The 15,778-nt window shown below is 52.6% G+C and overlaps 6 protein-coding genes across 6 annotated transcripts; 5 read left to right on the forward strand and 1 right to left on the reverse strand.

Annotated features, from left to right (window-relative positions):
* Positions 1 to 1,279: 1,279 nt before the first annotated feature.
* On the forward strand, positions 1,280 to 3,256 carry CKM354_000973200 (uncharacterized protein; the record flags this gene model as incomplete). The annotated part of the gene is made up of 1 exon (XM_044805164.1): positions 1,280 to 3,256. One exon carries the CDS (start codon positions 1,280 to 1,282, stop codon positions 3,254 to 3,256), a length of 1,977 nt encoding a protein of 658 aa, XP_044661099.1.
* Positions 3,257 to 3,635: 379 nt separating this feature from the next.
* On the reverse strand, positions 3,636 to 5,670 carry CKM354_000973300 (uncharacterized protein; the record flags this gene model as incomplete). The annotated part of the gene is made up of 3 exons (XM_044805165.1): positions 3,636 to 5,114; positions 5,312 to 5,555; positions 5,618 to 5,670. 3 exons carry the CDS (start codon positions 5,668 to 5,670, stop codon positions 3,636 to 3,638), a joined length of 1,776 nt encoding a protein of 591 aa, XP_044661100.1.
* A 236-nt stretch (positions 5,671 to 5,906) lies between these two features.
* Positions 5,907 to 6,410, forward strand: CKM354_000973400 (uncharacterized protein; the record flags this gene model as incomplete). The annotated part of the gene is made up of 1 exon (XM_044805166.1): positions 5,907 to 6,410. One exon carries the CDS (start codon positions 5,907 to 5,909, stop codon positions 6,408 to 6,410), a length of 504 nt encoding a protein of 167 aa, XP_044661101.1.
* Positions 6,411 to 8,143: 1,733 nt separating this feature from the next.
* On the forward strand, positions 8,144 to 8,815 carry CKM354_000973500 (uncharacterized protein; the record flags this gene model as incomplete). Its single annotated transcript, XM_044805167.1, has 1 exon — positions 8,144 to 8,815. One exon carries the CDS (start codon positions 8,144 to 8,146, stop codon positions 8,813 to 8,815), a length of 672 nt encoding a protein of 223 aa, XP_044661102.1.
* Positions 8,816 to 9,481: 666 nt separating this feature from the next.
* On the forward strand, positions 9,482 to 10,279 carry CKM354_000973600 (uncharacterized protein; the record flags this gene model as incomplete). Its single annotated transcript, XM_044805168.1, has 1 exon — positions 9,482 to 10,279. One exon carries the CDS (start codon positions 9,482 to 9,484, stop codon positions 10,277 to 10,279), a length of 798 nt encoding a protein of 265 aa, XP_044661103.1.
* A 3,819-nt stretch (positions 10,280 to 14,098) lies between these two features.
* Positions 14,099 to 14,902, forward strand: CKM354_000973700 (uncharacterized protein; the record flags this gene model as incomplete). The annotated part of the gene is made up of 1 exon (XM_044805169.1): positions 14,099 to 14,902. One exon carries the CDS (start codon positions 14,099 to 14,101, stop codon positions 14,900 to 14,902), a length of 804 nt encoding a protein of 267 aa, XP_044661104.1.
* Between the last annotated feature and the right edge of the window lie 876 nt (positions 14,903 to 15,778).

Raw genomic sequence — 15,778 nt, forward strand, 5'->3', positions numbered from 1 at the left:
GGTCGGTGGCGTTCACAAAGTCGACGCAGGAACGGGACGACTGCGCTTGCGACCTTGACATGATTGTCGTTGAAGCTCGCGGGCCAAAGAATTGTGTCTAAGTGCGGGCAGCTTGCCCTTCCAAAACGTTTCATAGCTGATGTCTTCGCTTCTTGACCACCAATAGCTGCCTTCACGCGGGCCAGACACAGCGAGGCCAGTAGACGTCTTGTCAAAAATTATGCTTACCCTGCTAGGAAGTCAATGGGTGAGATTCCGTCTGCTAGCACGCGGCTGCGTCGATCATCTCTTGTATTCTCCACGCTCCCATGCGTCCCTTGGCGATATGTGTCGCCTCGCCCAATACAAGTGTGTCCCGTCATATCTCATTGCTCGAAAATGCTGCTGCCACGAGTAACTCAGATGAAACGGGAACATGCCACGTGCGCTGTGACGATGCCATCTGCCTGTAGCGTCTGTCAAGTCTCCACCACTTCGACAGGGGTTGTGAGATTCGCAAGCTCACCGTCGCCAGGCAGAGGAGTGTGTATGCGGTGCACTTCTGATAGATTGTTGTTGCCGGACATGCCATCCTAGGACGGGGCGATGACGATGTTGGGGAGATTGCGGCGATGATCACGCCCAAGCTCAACGTCGTCGGTCCAGGAACAAGCCGCACGCGCGACTGAATGCCGCATCCGCCGATACAAACCTCAGAGAAAGCACTCTCGACAGTTGCCAGCGTGTCGTGTGGTGTGCAGACCAAGCTTCATAATCCATTTGTCCCGCGCTTGATCAGCAGAGCAGGCGCAAATCACAGCACCTCGATCCGCACCAAGCTGGAGCTGACTGCAGGCGCTTGCTTGCCGAGCCAGCCATCCTTGCGCCCTCGACGAACTCCAGCGCGCGCTGTGCTTTTCCGTCTGCCCTGAAAATTGTCTGCAGACACCCACGACCACGCGAGCCAGGACTAAAGACCGAGCAGTAGACTCGCTGCCTCGCACTCCAGGTGCTGTATCGAGGCGCGCTCGCAATCCGCACTGCGAACTCGCACGGGAGCGCTGGCGCTGCCTCTTCGGAACTCCCGGCATCTTTCTCAGCAGCACCGCACTCTCCAGCATACCGCGCGTCAAGCGTGATCGCAGCTTGCGCTTTGCTTTTCACGGATGGCCTTGCAATAGAACACTCTTCACGACTGGCTCCTTGGATACGACTCAAGTTGACGAACGTGGAATTACGGCCGTGGAGACGCGGTGCAGCATTCATCCTGTAACACTTTCTAAAAGTTTCTTTGGCCCATATGGACTACTTCAGCTCAGGATCTCGCCGCGGTGGCAATCCACCAAACCGATCAAACGTGCCCTCCCAAAGTCAAGGCGCCAGACATGTGGCCGGAGCACCTTCATTCGAGAGTCTAAGAGCTCCTTCAAATATCCGCATTCGAAGACTGCCATCTTATGGCTCGCGGCCGACGTCTCAGATACGTGACCACACAGGATCCCGGCCAACGTCGATACAGGAGGGAGATGAAATCGAGGATGATACTGTCGCTGGTCGACGCCGCAGCTTTTCAGCACCACAGCGTCCGCCCAGCAATATCCTCTCGGACGCGGCAGAATTATCAAGGCAGAGGACCATGGACCCAGGTCATCACATGTCAACCATCAGAGAGGACCAGCAGGCGACTGGTTCTAGTTACCGCACGGCACCTCGTACCGATGGCATTCGCGAGGTAGATTCTGGTCCCACTACTCCCGGCATAAATGTCAGAGACATGGCCACTCGCTCGCCCACGCCCGACAGACTGAACCCTGGTACCGCAACTGCTATGCGCAGTGCTGGAAATGCAGCGCAGAGATCTCGCGGCGTCGGACTGAGTCGATTTCGGAGTAACACTTCACTCGCATTCGGTGCCGACCAGCCCACCTCGCACTATCCAGAAGAGGAGTACGAAGCCGATGTTATTGACCTGCTCGATCTCGTCGATCCTGAGGTTCGCACACTAGGCACACTAACAAATCTGCAAAACTCCTTGTTCGTTCCCGATCTCGGTGGTCTTGTTAATCGTCGGCCTACATACGAGCTATCGAGAAGGCCGACTGCAGATATCGAGGCGATCGCTCGTTCTCGAGCAGGGACTCGCACATCTCGTACAGGCCCGCCGAAAATTCCACGCAAGCCAGTACCCGAAAGGCCCTCGCAGACAGGCACGGACGAAATAGAACTTCAGGATGGGCTCACACGCAAAATGTCGATATCCTCGCAGCTCAGCGACTCACATTATGCTGTGCTTCCTCACGGTGTCCACCTCGATGGTTGGGATGAAGAAGACGTGGCCGAACTTAATGACCACGTGCGACATCTCTTGCATTCCAAACGAGAAGGATTCAAACGCTCCATGCGAGGTTTCCGCCAATATGTCAGCAAGCCTCTGGGGCTTTTTGTCACAGTGTACGCAGTATTGGTGACTCTCTTTGGTACGGCGTGGGTGTTCGCCTTGATCGGTTGGATCTATGTTGGCGGCCGGCAGGAATACATCATCAATGTCATCGACTTGGTCCTGGTTGCATTGTTTGCCCTGATGGGAGACGGACTTGCGCCCTTTCGAGCAGTTGATACATATCACATGTGCTTCATCGCACACTATCACCACTTAACCTGGAAGCTGCGCAAGAAACAAGGACTACCAGGCTTGATCGACCGAAACGACCTGCCGGACAGGAGACAAAGCGCAACAGATGTGGACGACATTATCGACAAGGAAGAGACGGCAGAATACTCTGTGCTAACTCCACAACAACAAAAGCGTCTGGCATACCATCAAGCAAAGTTCAACAAAAGTCACACCTTCTACAAACCTCACGAGACGGCAACCCATCACGCTTTCCCACTCCGACACATGGTCGCAGCCGTGGTCCTCCTCGACTGCCACAGTCTCCTACAAGTCGCACTCGGTACATGCACCTGGTCAATCGACTACCGTGTTCGCCCCGAAGCACTCACAGCCACAATTCTCTCCTTCTCCCTCGCTTGCAATATCACGGCCGGCATCGTAATCAGTATCGGCGATCACAAGACGCGAAAGAAAGATGTGCTGGAGCGCATGTTCCGACAAGGTCTCACGGAAGAGGCACTGAGGAAAATGGCCAAGAATCATGCTCGCGGTGAAATGGGGCTCAGCGTGGATCAGAATCAAGTTCAAGATGGGAAAATCAAGAAGGCTGTGGAGGCTGCGGATCCCAAGACGAATGGAAATGGAAATGCAGACCCGAAATGATGAAGCGACAAATTTCATTGTATAGAGCATTTTGCAGCATAGCGCCTTTTTAATTCATGGATACAGGTTTTCGAGAGTAATACAGCCCGGAACGTCTACACCCTCAGCATCATAGCCATGATTTTAGACATTGAGAGACTGAATGAAAACAGAGAGAACAGTGAAGCTTCATGATGTTCTTGACCGCCGAAGCAGTCTACTGTCGTGATGGCATATCTGCATAACTTTCGGATCTCTGCCTCCCATGCACGGGCAGGCAATCCGCATGGTCATCCACTATAATACAAGTCCTTCGTTTCGCCGTGTCTGGCACATCTGTGCTCTCAGACACACCGGCGAATCTGTGCAATCAAACCCTGAGATGCAAAGCGGCAGTTCCCTACACTGCCGCTGCCTCGAAGCCACCTCTTCCACGCCCTCTGTAGCCACCGCGGTTTTCATACCCACCACGTGCAGCGTCAAAACCTCCACGGCCGCGTCCACGACCTCCAAAACCTCCACGGCCTCGGCCTCGACCTCGTCCGCGGAATCCACCATCGATGCTTCCTTGGCCGAACGTATCCATATTCTTCGAGCGCTCCTCGCGTCGCAGTGCGCGACCATCAACGAACTCTCCATTCTGCTGTTGTGAGGTACGATCTTTTAGATCGCTGCTGATGTTGTCAAAGAACGACGACTTCTTGTCATACCCCTTTTCCTTCGGTGGGATGACCACATCGTCATCCGTGTGTCCATTCGTGGCAGTGGAAAGTGGGTCGGCAACGTCGCCATTCGTAGGGCTGGTGATTGGGCTACCAGATGCGATAGCTTCCTTGACCAGCTCTTGCTTGTTGAACTTTGCGTTGGCGCTCTCAAAGTCAAAGTCTTCTTTTGGGACGTCAACCGTCTTCGGCTGGCTTTCGCGCCGACCGCCTCGCGCACCACCGCGACCTCTCCCTCGGCCCCGCGCTTGGCCATCCTGTACCCTCATCTGATTCACCTTTTGCGACAAGTTGTCTACAGCTCCTGAGTGCTGATTGACCGCACCAAGCTTGGCCATCGCTGCAGCGACTGCGGCCGTCGCAGCTTCTGTGGCTGTTGCCGCGGATTGTGATGGGCCGGACTGCGCAGCTGGTGCAGCGGGCGCAGAGGCCTGAGGAACAGGAGGTGCTGCTCGTGGTTTGGCGGTAGCGGGACTCGAGGCAGGGAGGGGAAGAGCAACACGGTTGCCAGCCTTGGACGCAGGCTTGGGCAGGGCAGGCACGGGAGCTTGCGCCTGAGCTTTCGCTGCCTCAGGTGGGGCAGTGGCAGCAGCGGCAGTGGGCTTCGACTCGACTGGCGGTGGTGGCCCGTTCGTGGCCGTAGGCACCGGCGTGGTGGACATCTCGGCTGGTTTGTTTTGTTGGGGTTGCGCAGATGGAGCTTGAGGAGCTTGCGAAGGAGCTGGCTGAGGAGTGTTCTGCTTGCTTCCAATGGGCGCTTGCTGCTGTTGCTGTTGGTTAGGTGTCTGCTGTGGTAGACGCTGCTGGTTCATGCCCGGCGGGCCAATAGGTTGCTGGTGTGGAAATTGTCCAGGAGGTCCGAAGCCTTGACCTGGCGGACCATAGAACTGCCCAGGAGGACCATATCCAGGTGGGGGAGGCCCACCAAAGTTCATGCCGTAGCCGGGCACAGCACCAGGCTGTCCTGGAAATCCATGTGCTCCGCCTGGCGCATTGAATCGTGGAGGCTGCTGGAATTGCCCGGGCGGCGGTCCAGGGTAGCCAAACTGCTGTGGAGGGCCTGGGTATGGAGGAGGGCCGCGGAACTGCCCCGGCTGCTGCTGCTGAGGTTGTTGTTGATGTTGTGCTTGAGGAGGCTGTGGTTGTGATTCGGAGGACTAGCAAGCCAATTAGCATGTCTCCTCGCAAAGTGACTCGAGTATGCTGCGCGAAGAAGAGTTTGCGAGTTTTGATCAGAAGGAAGGCAACGGAGATATCCACATGGTTTTTGCGCTCTCGGTGGTGTTTTGTTTTATATCCAAAATGCTTCATCATGTATTGTGTCAGAGGTGAGGGGGAGGTGGGTGGCACGTACTCCAAGAATGGCGGGATCATTGGGCATCTGCGGCGGCTGCGGAGGACGGTTCTCCTTGGGCGGCGCGAGGATGGTCAGGTCCTTGACATCGCTGCCACGGAAGACGATGCCTTCGTAGACGGCTTCGGAGCCGGGGATCTCGAGCGCAGGATCGCCCTTGCGGCCTTCAGTGCCATGGCATTCGACGTCCTGCAGCGAGACGGTGGCCGTCTCACTGTCGATGGACTTGAGGGTGCCGACGTATCTGCCAGCTGTTAGTCGGCAGGCTTTTGCAGCGCGTGCGTCGCGCGCGGGCGAGCGACTGACTTGATGTCGGATTTGGATATGAGGGAGATGCGCGAGCCGATGTACTCGGACATGGCGGGCGAGTGCAGAGGAGAAAAGGAAAAGAAGTGGAAGAATTCGGAGGTGCGCCGAGGTGGGAGCGGTGGTTGTTGATGGAGCAGCAGAAGCTGTCTCGTGGCTGGAGAAGGTCGAAGCGGCTGCTGCAGGCTTGGCATTCGTGCATTGCAGCTGGGCAGCATTGGGCCCCTGCCAGCCAGCAGACAGCACCAGCACATGCACCTGCACCTCCGCACACAAAGTCACTTACACCATGGCGGCGGAGACAAACAGTGTCGACAACACCGCTTTGTACCGGCAGTTGGACGAGTACGACTGGGCCAGCGATCCCGAGTTCCAAGGAGGACTGTCGGCCATCTTGGGCTCGGTACAGGATCCGCAGCAAGTCGAGCATCTGACCTTGCGAGCGAAATGCTACTACTACGCACGCAAAGCAGGCACGCCGGTCGACTTTGACGGCTATAAGAGCTGGGTCGAAGCGCGAGGAGGCAGTGCAGCCGTCAATGGTAGCAGCGGACAAGGACATGTCCAGCAGCAAGCCCCACCAGCAAACGATGGCGGCATGGGCGATGCTCCCAAGCCTGCGAGCTTTGCTGAGATCTGTGATATGATTGCAGAAGGCAAGCCAATACCAGGCATCAAGGACATACCAGACACGATCCTCGAAGGTCAGGCATCAGAGACACAGGCCGCACGGCGCAAGAAGCCGTGGGAGAAAGACTCCAATGTAGACGAGCAGCCGAGCTGGATGACCTGATCTCAAGATTTTCAAGCTCTGTCTGCATCCCAGATCGCTTCGATGCCCTTCGATTGCATGTCCAGCTATGGTGTCACAACACTCCTTCCAGTAACACGCCCCAAGAGCTGCGGAGTTTACACCCAAAGCAATCGCCAAAGGTGTGCCTTGTCCCCGGAGACACAGAGGGCTGCTTACCCGTTAGCTTGCCCACACTTTGACTAGGATACGACTGCCTTTCGCTTGCCACGAGCCTAGGTCGTTGACCCGACCGTTCTGTATACCCCAAAGCCGCTCAGCTGGTGTTTGGCAGTCACAGTTTTTGACGATGGTGCTACACAAATTGCAACGCTATACTGTCGATTCAGAGCACTATTCTCGAGCTGCCGCAAATCATACAAGCAGAAGCGGGCCTGCTCATGCGATCGAGTGATGCAACGCGGTCTCAATGGTCACGGCGTGGTCCATCTGAGCACCAAGCATCATCGGATCTTCCTCACTTACGTTGGGCGAATGTTCGCGTCTTTCACCCCAACACAGCTTTCTACGCGCAGCTGTGGCTGAGGTATGCTGATGCGCAGAAATTTCCTCTCCCTGAGGGTCATCACTGGCAATTGCTCATTGGCAGGCTCGCGCTGTATACAGCGTGATTATCGATCCTCAATCCTCGGAGCGACATGATCGGCGCATATCAAAGACAGCATGACATCTTTTCCCTATGCTGCCCTTTTGAAAATAAGTGCATTCTACGAGTGCGGCCGCACACGATAGAAGGCCTGTCACAGGGCTTCACGAGACGGCACGTAGAATTGAAGGATGACCGGATCTCCGAACATACACCCAGTCAATCGAGCAAATCAAAGTGCCGCAAGCTCGACTTCGGCGCCATTGTTTGGTGCTTCAAATCATGAGCGCCTCAAATCTTGGCGCCATTGATGTTGCGGAGCACCCCACGCGTTTAGCCGTTTGCGGCCACATGTCTTACTACTGTGTACCATGGCTCATACGCCCACATGCATCGCGAATATGCTCCGACTGACGATTTCGCGTGGCGAAGATCGGTGTTCCAAGACAACGTGTCTCAGCCTGACACTTCAATGACTGGCTGGTTGGTGTAGATCACACATTCTGCATAAATCACCACAAAGGGCCCTGGATCCTACACCATCCACTCCACATTCAGCTCCTCGGCTTGGCCGTTACTACACGTGAGCCTTCGCTTGCTGGAACTGATCCGGTAATGGGATCATTGTCCTTCAGCTAGCTCGAATTGTCAGCCAACATGCTTATGGATGTGGCGCCCCAATTTGCAGTCATACTTCCGAGCGAGACTGGACGTCTGAAACTTCTCTCATCATTGCCATCAGGGTTCGATGCGACGCCTAAGGTAGTTGCTCCGTACAGGATTGGTCAGAGGCTGCAGTATGTTCGACGGAAAACGTCAATGGACAAAGCTTTAGGATTCGGACATGTGAGCACTACGACGCATCGAGTCCGGTATGCGTAGATCTTGACGCTGGTCACGGCGAAGGCTCTGCTTGCCACTGCTTCGCGATGGCTAGATCTTTAGCCACTGACGGGATGAGTTTTCCATGCCCCGGGTTTGTGGAAGTATGAGCGGGTGACAAGCAGATGCAGGGCATATAAATGACTGGAATGATTCCCTAGAATGAAGTATCATCGCAGCTCGCATTGCTAGCTGAACATCATCTGAATCGTTCTACATCAAACCGTCATCGAAACTACTACCGAACATGCACTTCATCTACCCACTGGCTGCGCTAGCAGCAACAGCCCTGGCCATACCCTCTCGACTCGTCGAGAAGAATAGTGTCAAAGCCATCACTGGCGAACCTCTTCTCATCACTCCCTCTGGTCAGCAGGAGCCGCACGAGAAACGCCAAAGTGCTACTCTCCAGCAAAGAGCTCTCCTCCACCACAACATCCATCGCCGGAACCACTCAGCTCCAGACCTCACCTGGAACGTCGACCTAGCCAAATACGCAAAAGAGCTCGCCCTCCGATGCAACTTCCAACACAACACCTCCATCGGTGGAGGCGGCTACGGCCAAAACCTTGCCGTCGGCCTCAAAGAAGACAACATCACATCTTCCATCACGGACCTCTGGTACGGAGGCGAGTTCAACGCTTATAACCCGAAGTGGTATAATACCTCTGAGCCGGACATGTCGAAATTTGGATCCTTTGGACACTTTACGCAGGTCGTCTGGAAGTCTACTACGTCGCTTGGATGCTATGTTGCGGATTGCAGTAAGACGGGAGTCGTTGGCACAGGCAGCAGCAGAATCCCGCCTTATTTGACTGTTTGTAATTATAAAGCGCCAGGGAACTATATTGGACGATTCAAGGACAACGTTGGGAAGCCTTTGGGAAGGCCGGTTGCGAAGTGGAATACGGGGCTGTAGATTGTCAGCCTGGGTGAGGTGGACAGGATGAGAATGATTGGAGAATGAAGATGGTCGTGTAGTTCCCCATGATTTATGTATATCTATAATGTCATTCATTACATTCAATACATTGACCCCCCTGCAATCATTCTCTGTTAAATCCAATCGATCGATACCTGTGCGGCTGCCCCTACTTCGTGCAGTCTGTGGCCCGCGTCGCCACAGCAAGTAGTGGGTCCGCCTGATGAAATGTTGACATACAGTTGCGAGAGCTCTCACAATGTTCATGGCAATACGCTGAACTCCTCTCTTCCGGAACGCCAGGTACCGGGCAAGGATTGCGAATTGCTAAGGTGACTGACGCTTTGCATACATGCCAAGCTTTGAACGATCTTCAACGTTCGCGCTTCGATCCTCAAGGATCGCAGTTGCAGCATGCAGCCGTGAGGCACAGCAATAAATGTGGTATGTGGCAATGGACCAATGAAACTCAGAATGACCGTCGATTGTTCCTCGAAGCAGCCTAGTCTTCGTAGTCATATTTGTCTTCGCAGCGTCCTATTGTCAACGTTCTTCTCGATGCCACTGTTGGACACGAAGCATCAGAGGTCATCCGAATGATTGTTTCATGACATACTACTGACCTACATTGTTTCGACCAGCCTCTTACATTGACACAGCACCATGAATCATACGGCATCATTGCTGGAATCGAATCAAGTCCTGGTTAGTCTGGAAGAGACGAATGATGCACTCGATCGTAGTACTCCCATGCCGCTCGTCGGAGCATGCGGGATAGTAGAAGAGGTCGGCAATGGTTTTACCGGAACATTCGAGAAAGGGCAAGCTGTGATGATGATTATTCCTGCTAAGCAAACGCCGGAAAGCAACGTCACACTCGAAGGGACTGTGCTCTGCATCAAGCCGCCCGAGCTGGCTCTCAAGCAGGCGGCTACGATTTCTGCCTCTTATATCTTGGCTCACGCTGCCACCCAAGCCTACGAACACGCTCTCCGATCGGGCACGTCCGTCACAAATAGTGGCTTCTCCGCCCCTGGGGTCTCGATCCTTGTAACTCGCGGCGAGACTTCGACCAGTGCCATTCTGTGCTTACTCCTCAAAGCAGCTCATCCGGATGCACAAATCTTCGTGATGGTTGATCTCAAAGAACATGATGATCTGGTCAAACGTGCAGGGCAATATGTCCTGAGTTTCAGGGCGCACTATGCCATCGATGCAAATGCAACAGAGACGTTACAACACCTGAAAGCAGGCCTCGAGGGGTACACTGGTAGAAAGATGTTTGACGGGCTCATCGATGTCACGAGTTTTGCCCAAAAAGTTCCGGACATACTGAGCATCCTGGAGGATGAGCATGTGTTTGTGGATGCAACAGCAGTCCCTACAGGAGATCCGAAGGAAATTATGGATTCTCTGCGGAGCTTCATAGATAGCAATGCATCGTGCTTGATAGAGCTTTGATTCATTCGTTGAAGGAACATAGTCGGACGTACGCAGAAATCATATTATTCTCAACTCCCAGATGAAGAATCTGAATGTCAGAGTTCTTCTGCGCCACTTTCACGCCATCTCTGCACACAAAGCGAGAATAGAGTCGCTTCAGGTTGATCAACATGTTCTCAGAACAGGTTTGACAGCGTAATGGCCCTTGACATGTTTTGCCTGTGCTTCATGCTTCACTCTCCAGTAATAGATCCTTTGCTACGGATGCCAGCGTCCATGCCATTACATCTTGTCAAGCAGATCGAAGCAGCTTCAATCTTGAAAGGGCTGGCGAAGCATCTCTTCTCTCAAGGCGTCATTCTCCGAAGAACCTTCTTCCAGTCAGAGCTTATAGCATTGCCCATCCAGTATGCGAGTGTTGCGCGCACACGGGGGTCTCCAAGGCTCTAAATATACCACATCGACTGGTTGAATCAAGTACACAGGTCTGTTTGTCTCAACCAAGAGAACATTGGGATCTCGTCGAACAAAGTCGTCCAGTGTCTGCCTGTCCATAGTCGCCTGGTAGCCGAAGGAGTACTTGGCAAAGTGAGCGGAGTGTGATAAGTTGCGACCGATGTTGTGAAAGTGCTCGTCTAAAGAATATCCATCTTGGAACATGATCACGTACTCGTCCGGCCACTTGTCTCGAACGTCCAGTCCATAGAGAGGCGCGAGGTTGTTGTTGGGCTGGGGTGATGGCAACGAGGCCACAGCACATGTAAGAAGTATGAGAATCAGTGCCAGAGACATTGAGCAGTTTGGGGCCATCATGGGCAACTGGACCGCTGTCGAGAATTTCAGGTGCGATGTTGAGTAGATGGTTGATGCATCCAGACATGGAAGGTGGCATCCTGCGGGCGCTTGTCGATGTGTCATTGGGGCACGAACTGCTGCCTGACAGTGCCACGTTTCTTTGCTGTGCCTCTCATTTGCATCTTGCCCACCAACCTCCAGAAGAAGACACTGGCTTGCTCTTGATTCCACCCGCTCGAAACATTCTTTGTTCGTGCGTATCTTCAATGCACAGACTCTGTTCCCAAGTCTGCACTCGACTCTGCATCTGCGAACCGAGCATTGCAGCTTCCATACATCAGCCACCCTTCCAGCAAAAGCCTGTTCTTTGAGCAATCGTTCGCCATAGGCTCGCCACAGCCATGCAGTATTTCACGACGAGGTCCCCTCGGTCTCTCTTCGCCATCGTTTCGATCATCTTCGCATGCTCTCTCCTTATCGCCAGCTCGCAACGGCCACGATTGACTCTCTGGTGGCGCAAAGCGACGTACAGCTCGGCAATGTCCCAATATTCGTATGAAGCGCCAACGTATAATTGCGACTCGCCATACGTAGTGGAGGGGTCATATTTCGTATTTTTGCACAAAGGCTGCACACTGGAACAGCACAAACGAACCACCGGTATGACCTTCGAATCGAAGCTTGTCTTTGAAAGCTCAGAGAATTATCGATTTGGGCCATTGTATTGCGTGCGAGACATGAGAAACGCCGACCTGCAGAAGATTCGAGCCGATATCGCGGTGGACTTGGTGGAGTGCAATCGCTATATACCGGATGATCCAATAAAGGGTGTTGTCAGGGAGATCTATCCAGACGTGATTGATGCTTATGAGGAAGCGCTGTAGACTACTAGAGCACAAGTCAGCTTCGCAAGTACGAGGTGTTGAGATGATCATGCAACCATGTCAGTATAAATCAACAAAAAAGGGCATGGACCTGCAAGATAGAGTTGCGTAGCTTCAAGTGCCGGTCACAATAGACCATGAGTGCAGAAGAAGGATCAGACTAACGTGTTTGATAAGCATGTGAATCAGATAGGCATGTGCATCAACTTTACGAGGTAGATAACTTTGATTCTTGATATCTTATGCTATAGGTGTCAGAACTACCTCAAAGATGGATCAATTGAATGCTCAGAAGTTACTCTATCTAATAGACAACCTCTTGAGTTGTGTCCTTGGACACCACACTTGCTGCAGGTTGGTTTGGCTCTTGGCTGTCTCTCAATCTGACTAACCAACTCCATTGCTATTTGAGCCTGTGACTGAGCCATGTCTCTGGCAGCCAATTCATCAGTGTCAAGGCCAAGTGTTAGCTTAATCTTCTTCCTTGGGGCTCTATGAGACTGTAATTCCTTGATAATAGTCTTCATATTGTCATGTTCACCCTGGAGTAATGTCATAGCAGCCTGTGACCTTTTTAACCCTCTTGACAACCTGTCCACTGCCTCAATAATTGAGGTTGGTGAGCTGTTTTGATGCCTAGCAATCCTAGCCTTGATTTTGCCTGTATGCCTCTCAATCTGCCTTGGATTCTGAGGGGTATTCTGTGTATCTGATGAACATAGTGGTGGTGGAGTTGGTGTTTTGTAACGCAGTGTCAGCTTGGACAGCACAGCCTGTGGATCGAGTGGTAACAAGCCTGAGCCTCTAAAGGCACCTCTGATCGTGTTTGGAGTAAATGCAGCTTCATAGGCAGGCCTGAGTTGTGGTAGGAAGTCTTCTTTGATCAGGCTGTAGTATCCAACCATGCCAAGCCTTTGGATTCTGGCTGAATATGCCTTCTTTAATGGACCAAAACAGCCAACATCCAAAGGCTGTAGCAAGTGAGAGGAGTGTGCAGGCATACAGAGGGTAATAATGCCTTGTTCCTCACAGAATGACTCAAACTCTGGTGTCATATGGCTGTCATGGCCATCCAGAATCAAGAGCCTCTTCTGACCAACAGTTCTGTGCTTGGTATAGTCATCAAAGTGCTGAATCCATGCTATTCCATGGTTATAGGAAGTCCAGCCTTTAGGACTAACTCCAAGCTTCCAGTTTGGTGGTAGGTGTTTGAACCAGGCTCTGTTCATTTCCTTGCCAGAGAAGATAACATATGGAGGCACTGACCAGCCTTCTGCATTAATACAGGCAATGACTGTGTGCCACTGCGTTGAATCAGAAACCAAGGCCTTAGGTCGTTGCCTACGCTCTGTAGCAGTAACAACTATGGTATTCTGACAGTGTCCAAGCCTGAATCCACTCTCATCAAAGTTGTATATGTCGTGCTCTGTAATTCCATGGAAGGCTATCATGTTTTGAACCAGTGTAAACCACTCTGAGATAACCCCTGGATCCTCATTCTTTGCCCTTTGGCTTGATAACCTCCGTGATAGCCTTGTTTCCAAGCCTGGATAACGATTGACAAAGTTATGAGCCCATCTTTGGCCAACCTCTTGTCCATTCCGTGCCTTGGTTATTGAGGACGCCCAGCTTCTGATTACAGCCTGTGTTGGCGAGTAACCACGTGAATCTAGGTCCAGAATCTTCTGATAAACTACCTCCTCTTCTACCGGAGTCAAGGCTCTGTTCGTTGGCGGTGTACCAGTCTTTGGAGCCGTACCATGGAGTCTGCGGTTGACGGTAGAATATTTGACTCCGTAGGCGGCTGCAGCGCGTCGCACGCTTGGAAATCGACCTGACAGGTAATCACGAACAGCATTCTGAATACACTCTTCGTTTGGAGGTGCCATCGCGTAAAATGGTGGAATAATGGACGCGTTTAGTAATGGTGGTGGATACGAGATGGAAGTTGATGCACATGCCTATCTGATTCACATGCTTATCAAACACGTTAGTGTCGTCTGACGTATGGTACGTCTTGCCTGCTGCCTGATCACATTCATCAGATCCAGCCAAACTCCGAAGTACTGTACACCTTTCCGAGGTGCCTACAGACACGTGTATCTTCGAATCCATCGACCAGCAGCTCGCCGAGGCTTTGCAAGACCTGTTAGCATCAATGGCCGACACAACATCGGACGTCGATTCTGGAGACGGTGAGGAATGGGTCATATTACCTCCAAAAGGAGCGATCCAGGTCCCTGAAGGTCGCCAGTTTACAGGTCCATCTCGCAGCACTTACGTTAAATTCCAGTTGCAATTCAGCTTCCGTGCAGCCTCTTGCAGAGCACACCTGAAAAAGAAGAAGGCAGACATCGAAGAGACAAAGCTGGACCAGTCGATCAACCCACAGAACCAATCTCTGCTCTTCCTTCTACCAACAGAGCTCAGGCTCAACATATATGAGCACCTGCTTAGCATTCCTACTTCGAGGGGTGCTGTCAAGATTGCACCTCGTCCGTCGCATGGAAAGGATCCAGTAACTTTGGCAATCCTTCTGACTTGTCGACGAGCCCTTGCCGAGGCCGAAGAGATCTTTTACTCCGTTAATCGTTTCTCGATCGATCCACCCACAAGCTTTTTAGACACTCTAGGTGCACGGCGCCTGTCTGCCATCACGAAGCTTGAGCTGGTAGTGGGACAGCCTTCATCGATGTTGATAGGGTTGAAACAGCTGCATTGTCTTCCAAACCTAGGATCGCTTCATGTGCGGCGAACAGTTGGACTGAGATATCAGAACGTCTCAGCTTGGGCAGTTATGGCTCCTCAGTTGATCGCCGAGATCTGGAAGATGGAGAGTTTGAGCGACATCCGATTTGGGTCGCCAGGAACAAATTCTCTTGAGGAGTCTGATAGTGCTCACATGAAGAGGCTGAGCGAGATCGATCAAAAGCTCTGCAGTGTTGCTCCTAAAAGAAGCTAGCACGGAGACGTTGCCAATCGATCCATGTGTGACTGGAGAGGGGCATCGTGTTCTCGAGAACAAGCTCGCGCGGAGGAAGCTGTCATTCCAACGAGAACCAGTACCGTGTGCTGGCAATGCTGGATATGCTGGGCAGAATCGGCATCTGACGTCGTATAGATGCTGTGCCAACTAGAGGCCCGGCCATGCGCCTGGGCATCAAGCATAGCCAGTTGCCGCTGGTGTTGCATCATCCACTTGGGCATTCGTCTTGAGCCCAAAGAAGGAATATGAGATCGCCTCCACAGAAACGTTTCTCGAGTCTATAGTCCTCCAAGGCGAAGGACGTCTTAGCCACTGCACAGTCTGCTTCGCTGGATGACGTGCCTGCAGCACTGCAAAACCATTGGGCCCGGTCCCGCATGCCATATACAAAACGGCCCCGAAAGTACTTCTGCCTCAGACTGTTCTCTACCATGAGAAAATGCCCACGATCAGACTGGCTCTAGTTGAAGGAGTGGCGAGGGCCCAGCCCAGGATGGCCAGTGTGAGGCACCCTCTACTTTATGGCTTGGTGCAGGGCTGTATGGAACACTACTTTGTGTGCTGATCTGCTGCCCATGACTCTGGAGCTGCAAGTCGATTCCAGCTGTCATGAGCTCAAGCAGTCCTCTGCAGGTCCGCATCCTTGAGAGCTTTCGTGGCCACCTCTTGTAGAAGCTGTTGCAGATAGTACTCTGTTCTTGAAGTATGCTATGCTCGAACAGACATGGATGAACCATGCACAGCACCGGGGACTGTCCGCCACGCGTAAGAGCTGCAGCTGAGCAATAGAAATGGAGATATATAATTAATCTTGCGACAGCTTCCTTCATCAAATAAGAGCTTCCTCTTCAT

The sequence above is a fragment of the Cercospora kikuchii genome, assembly GCF_019650295.1.
Source record: "Cercospora kikuchii DNA, contig_00006, whole genome shotgun sequence".
In the NCBI taxonomy this organism is placed as follows: domain Eukaryota; kingdom Fungi; phylum Ascomycota; class Dothideomycetes; order Mycosphaerellales; family Mycosphaerellaceae; genus Cercospora; species Cercospora kikuchii.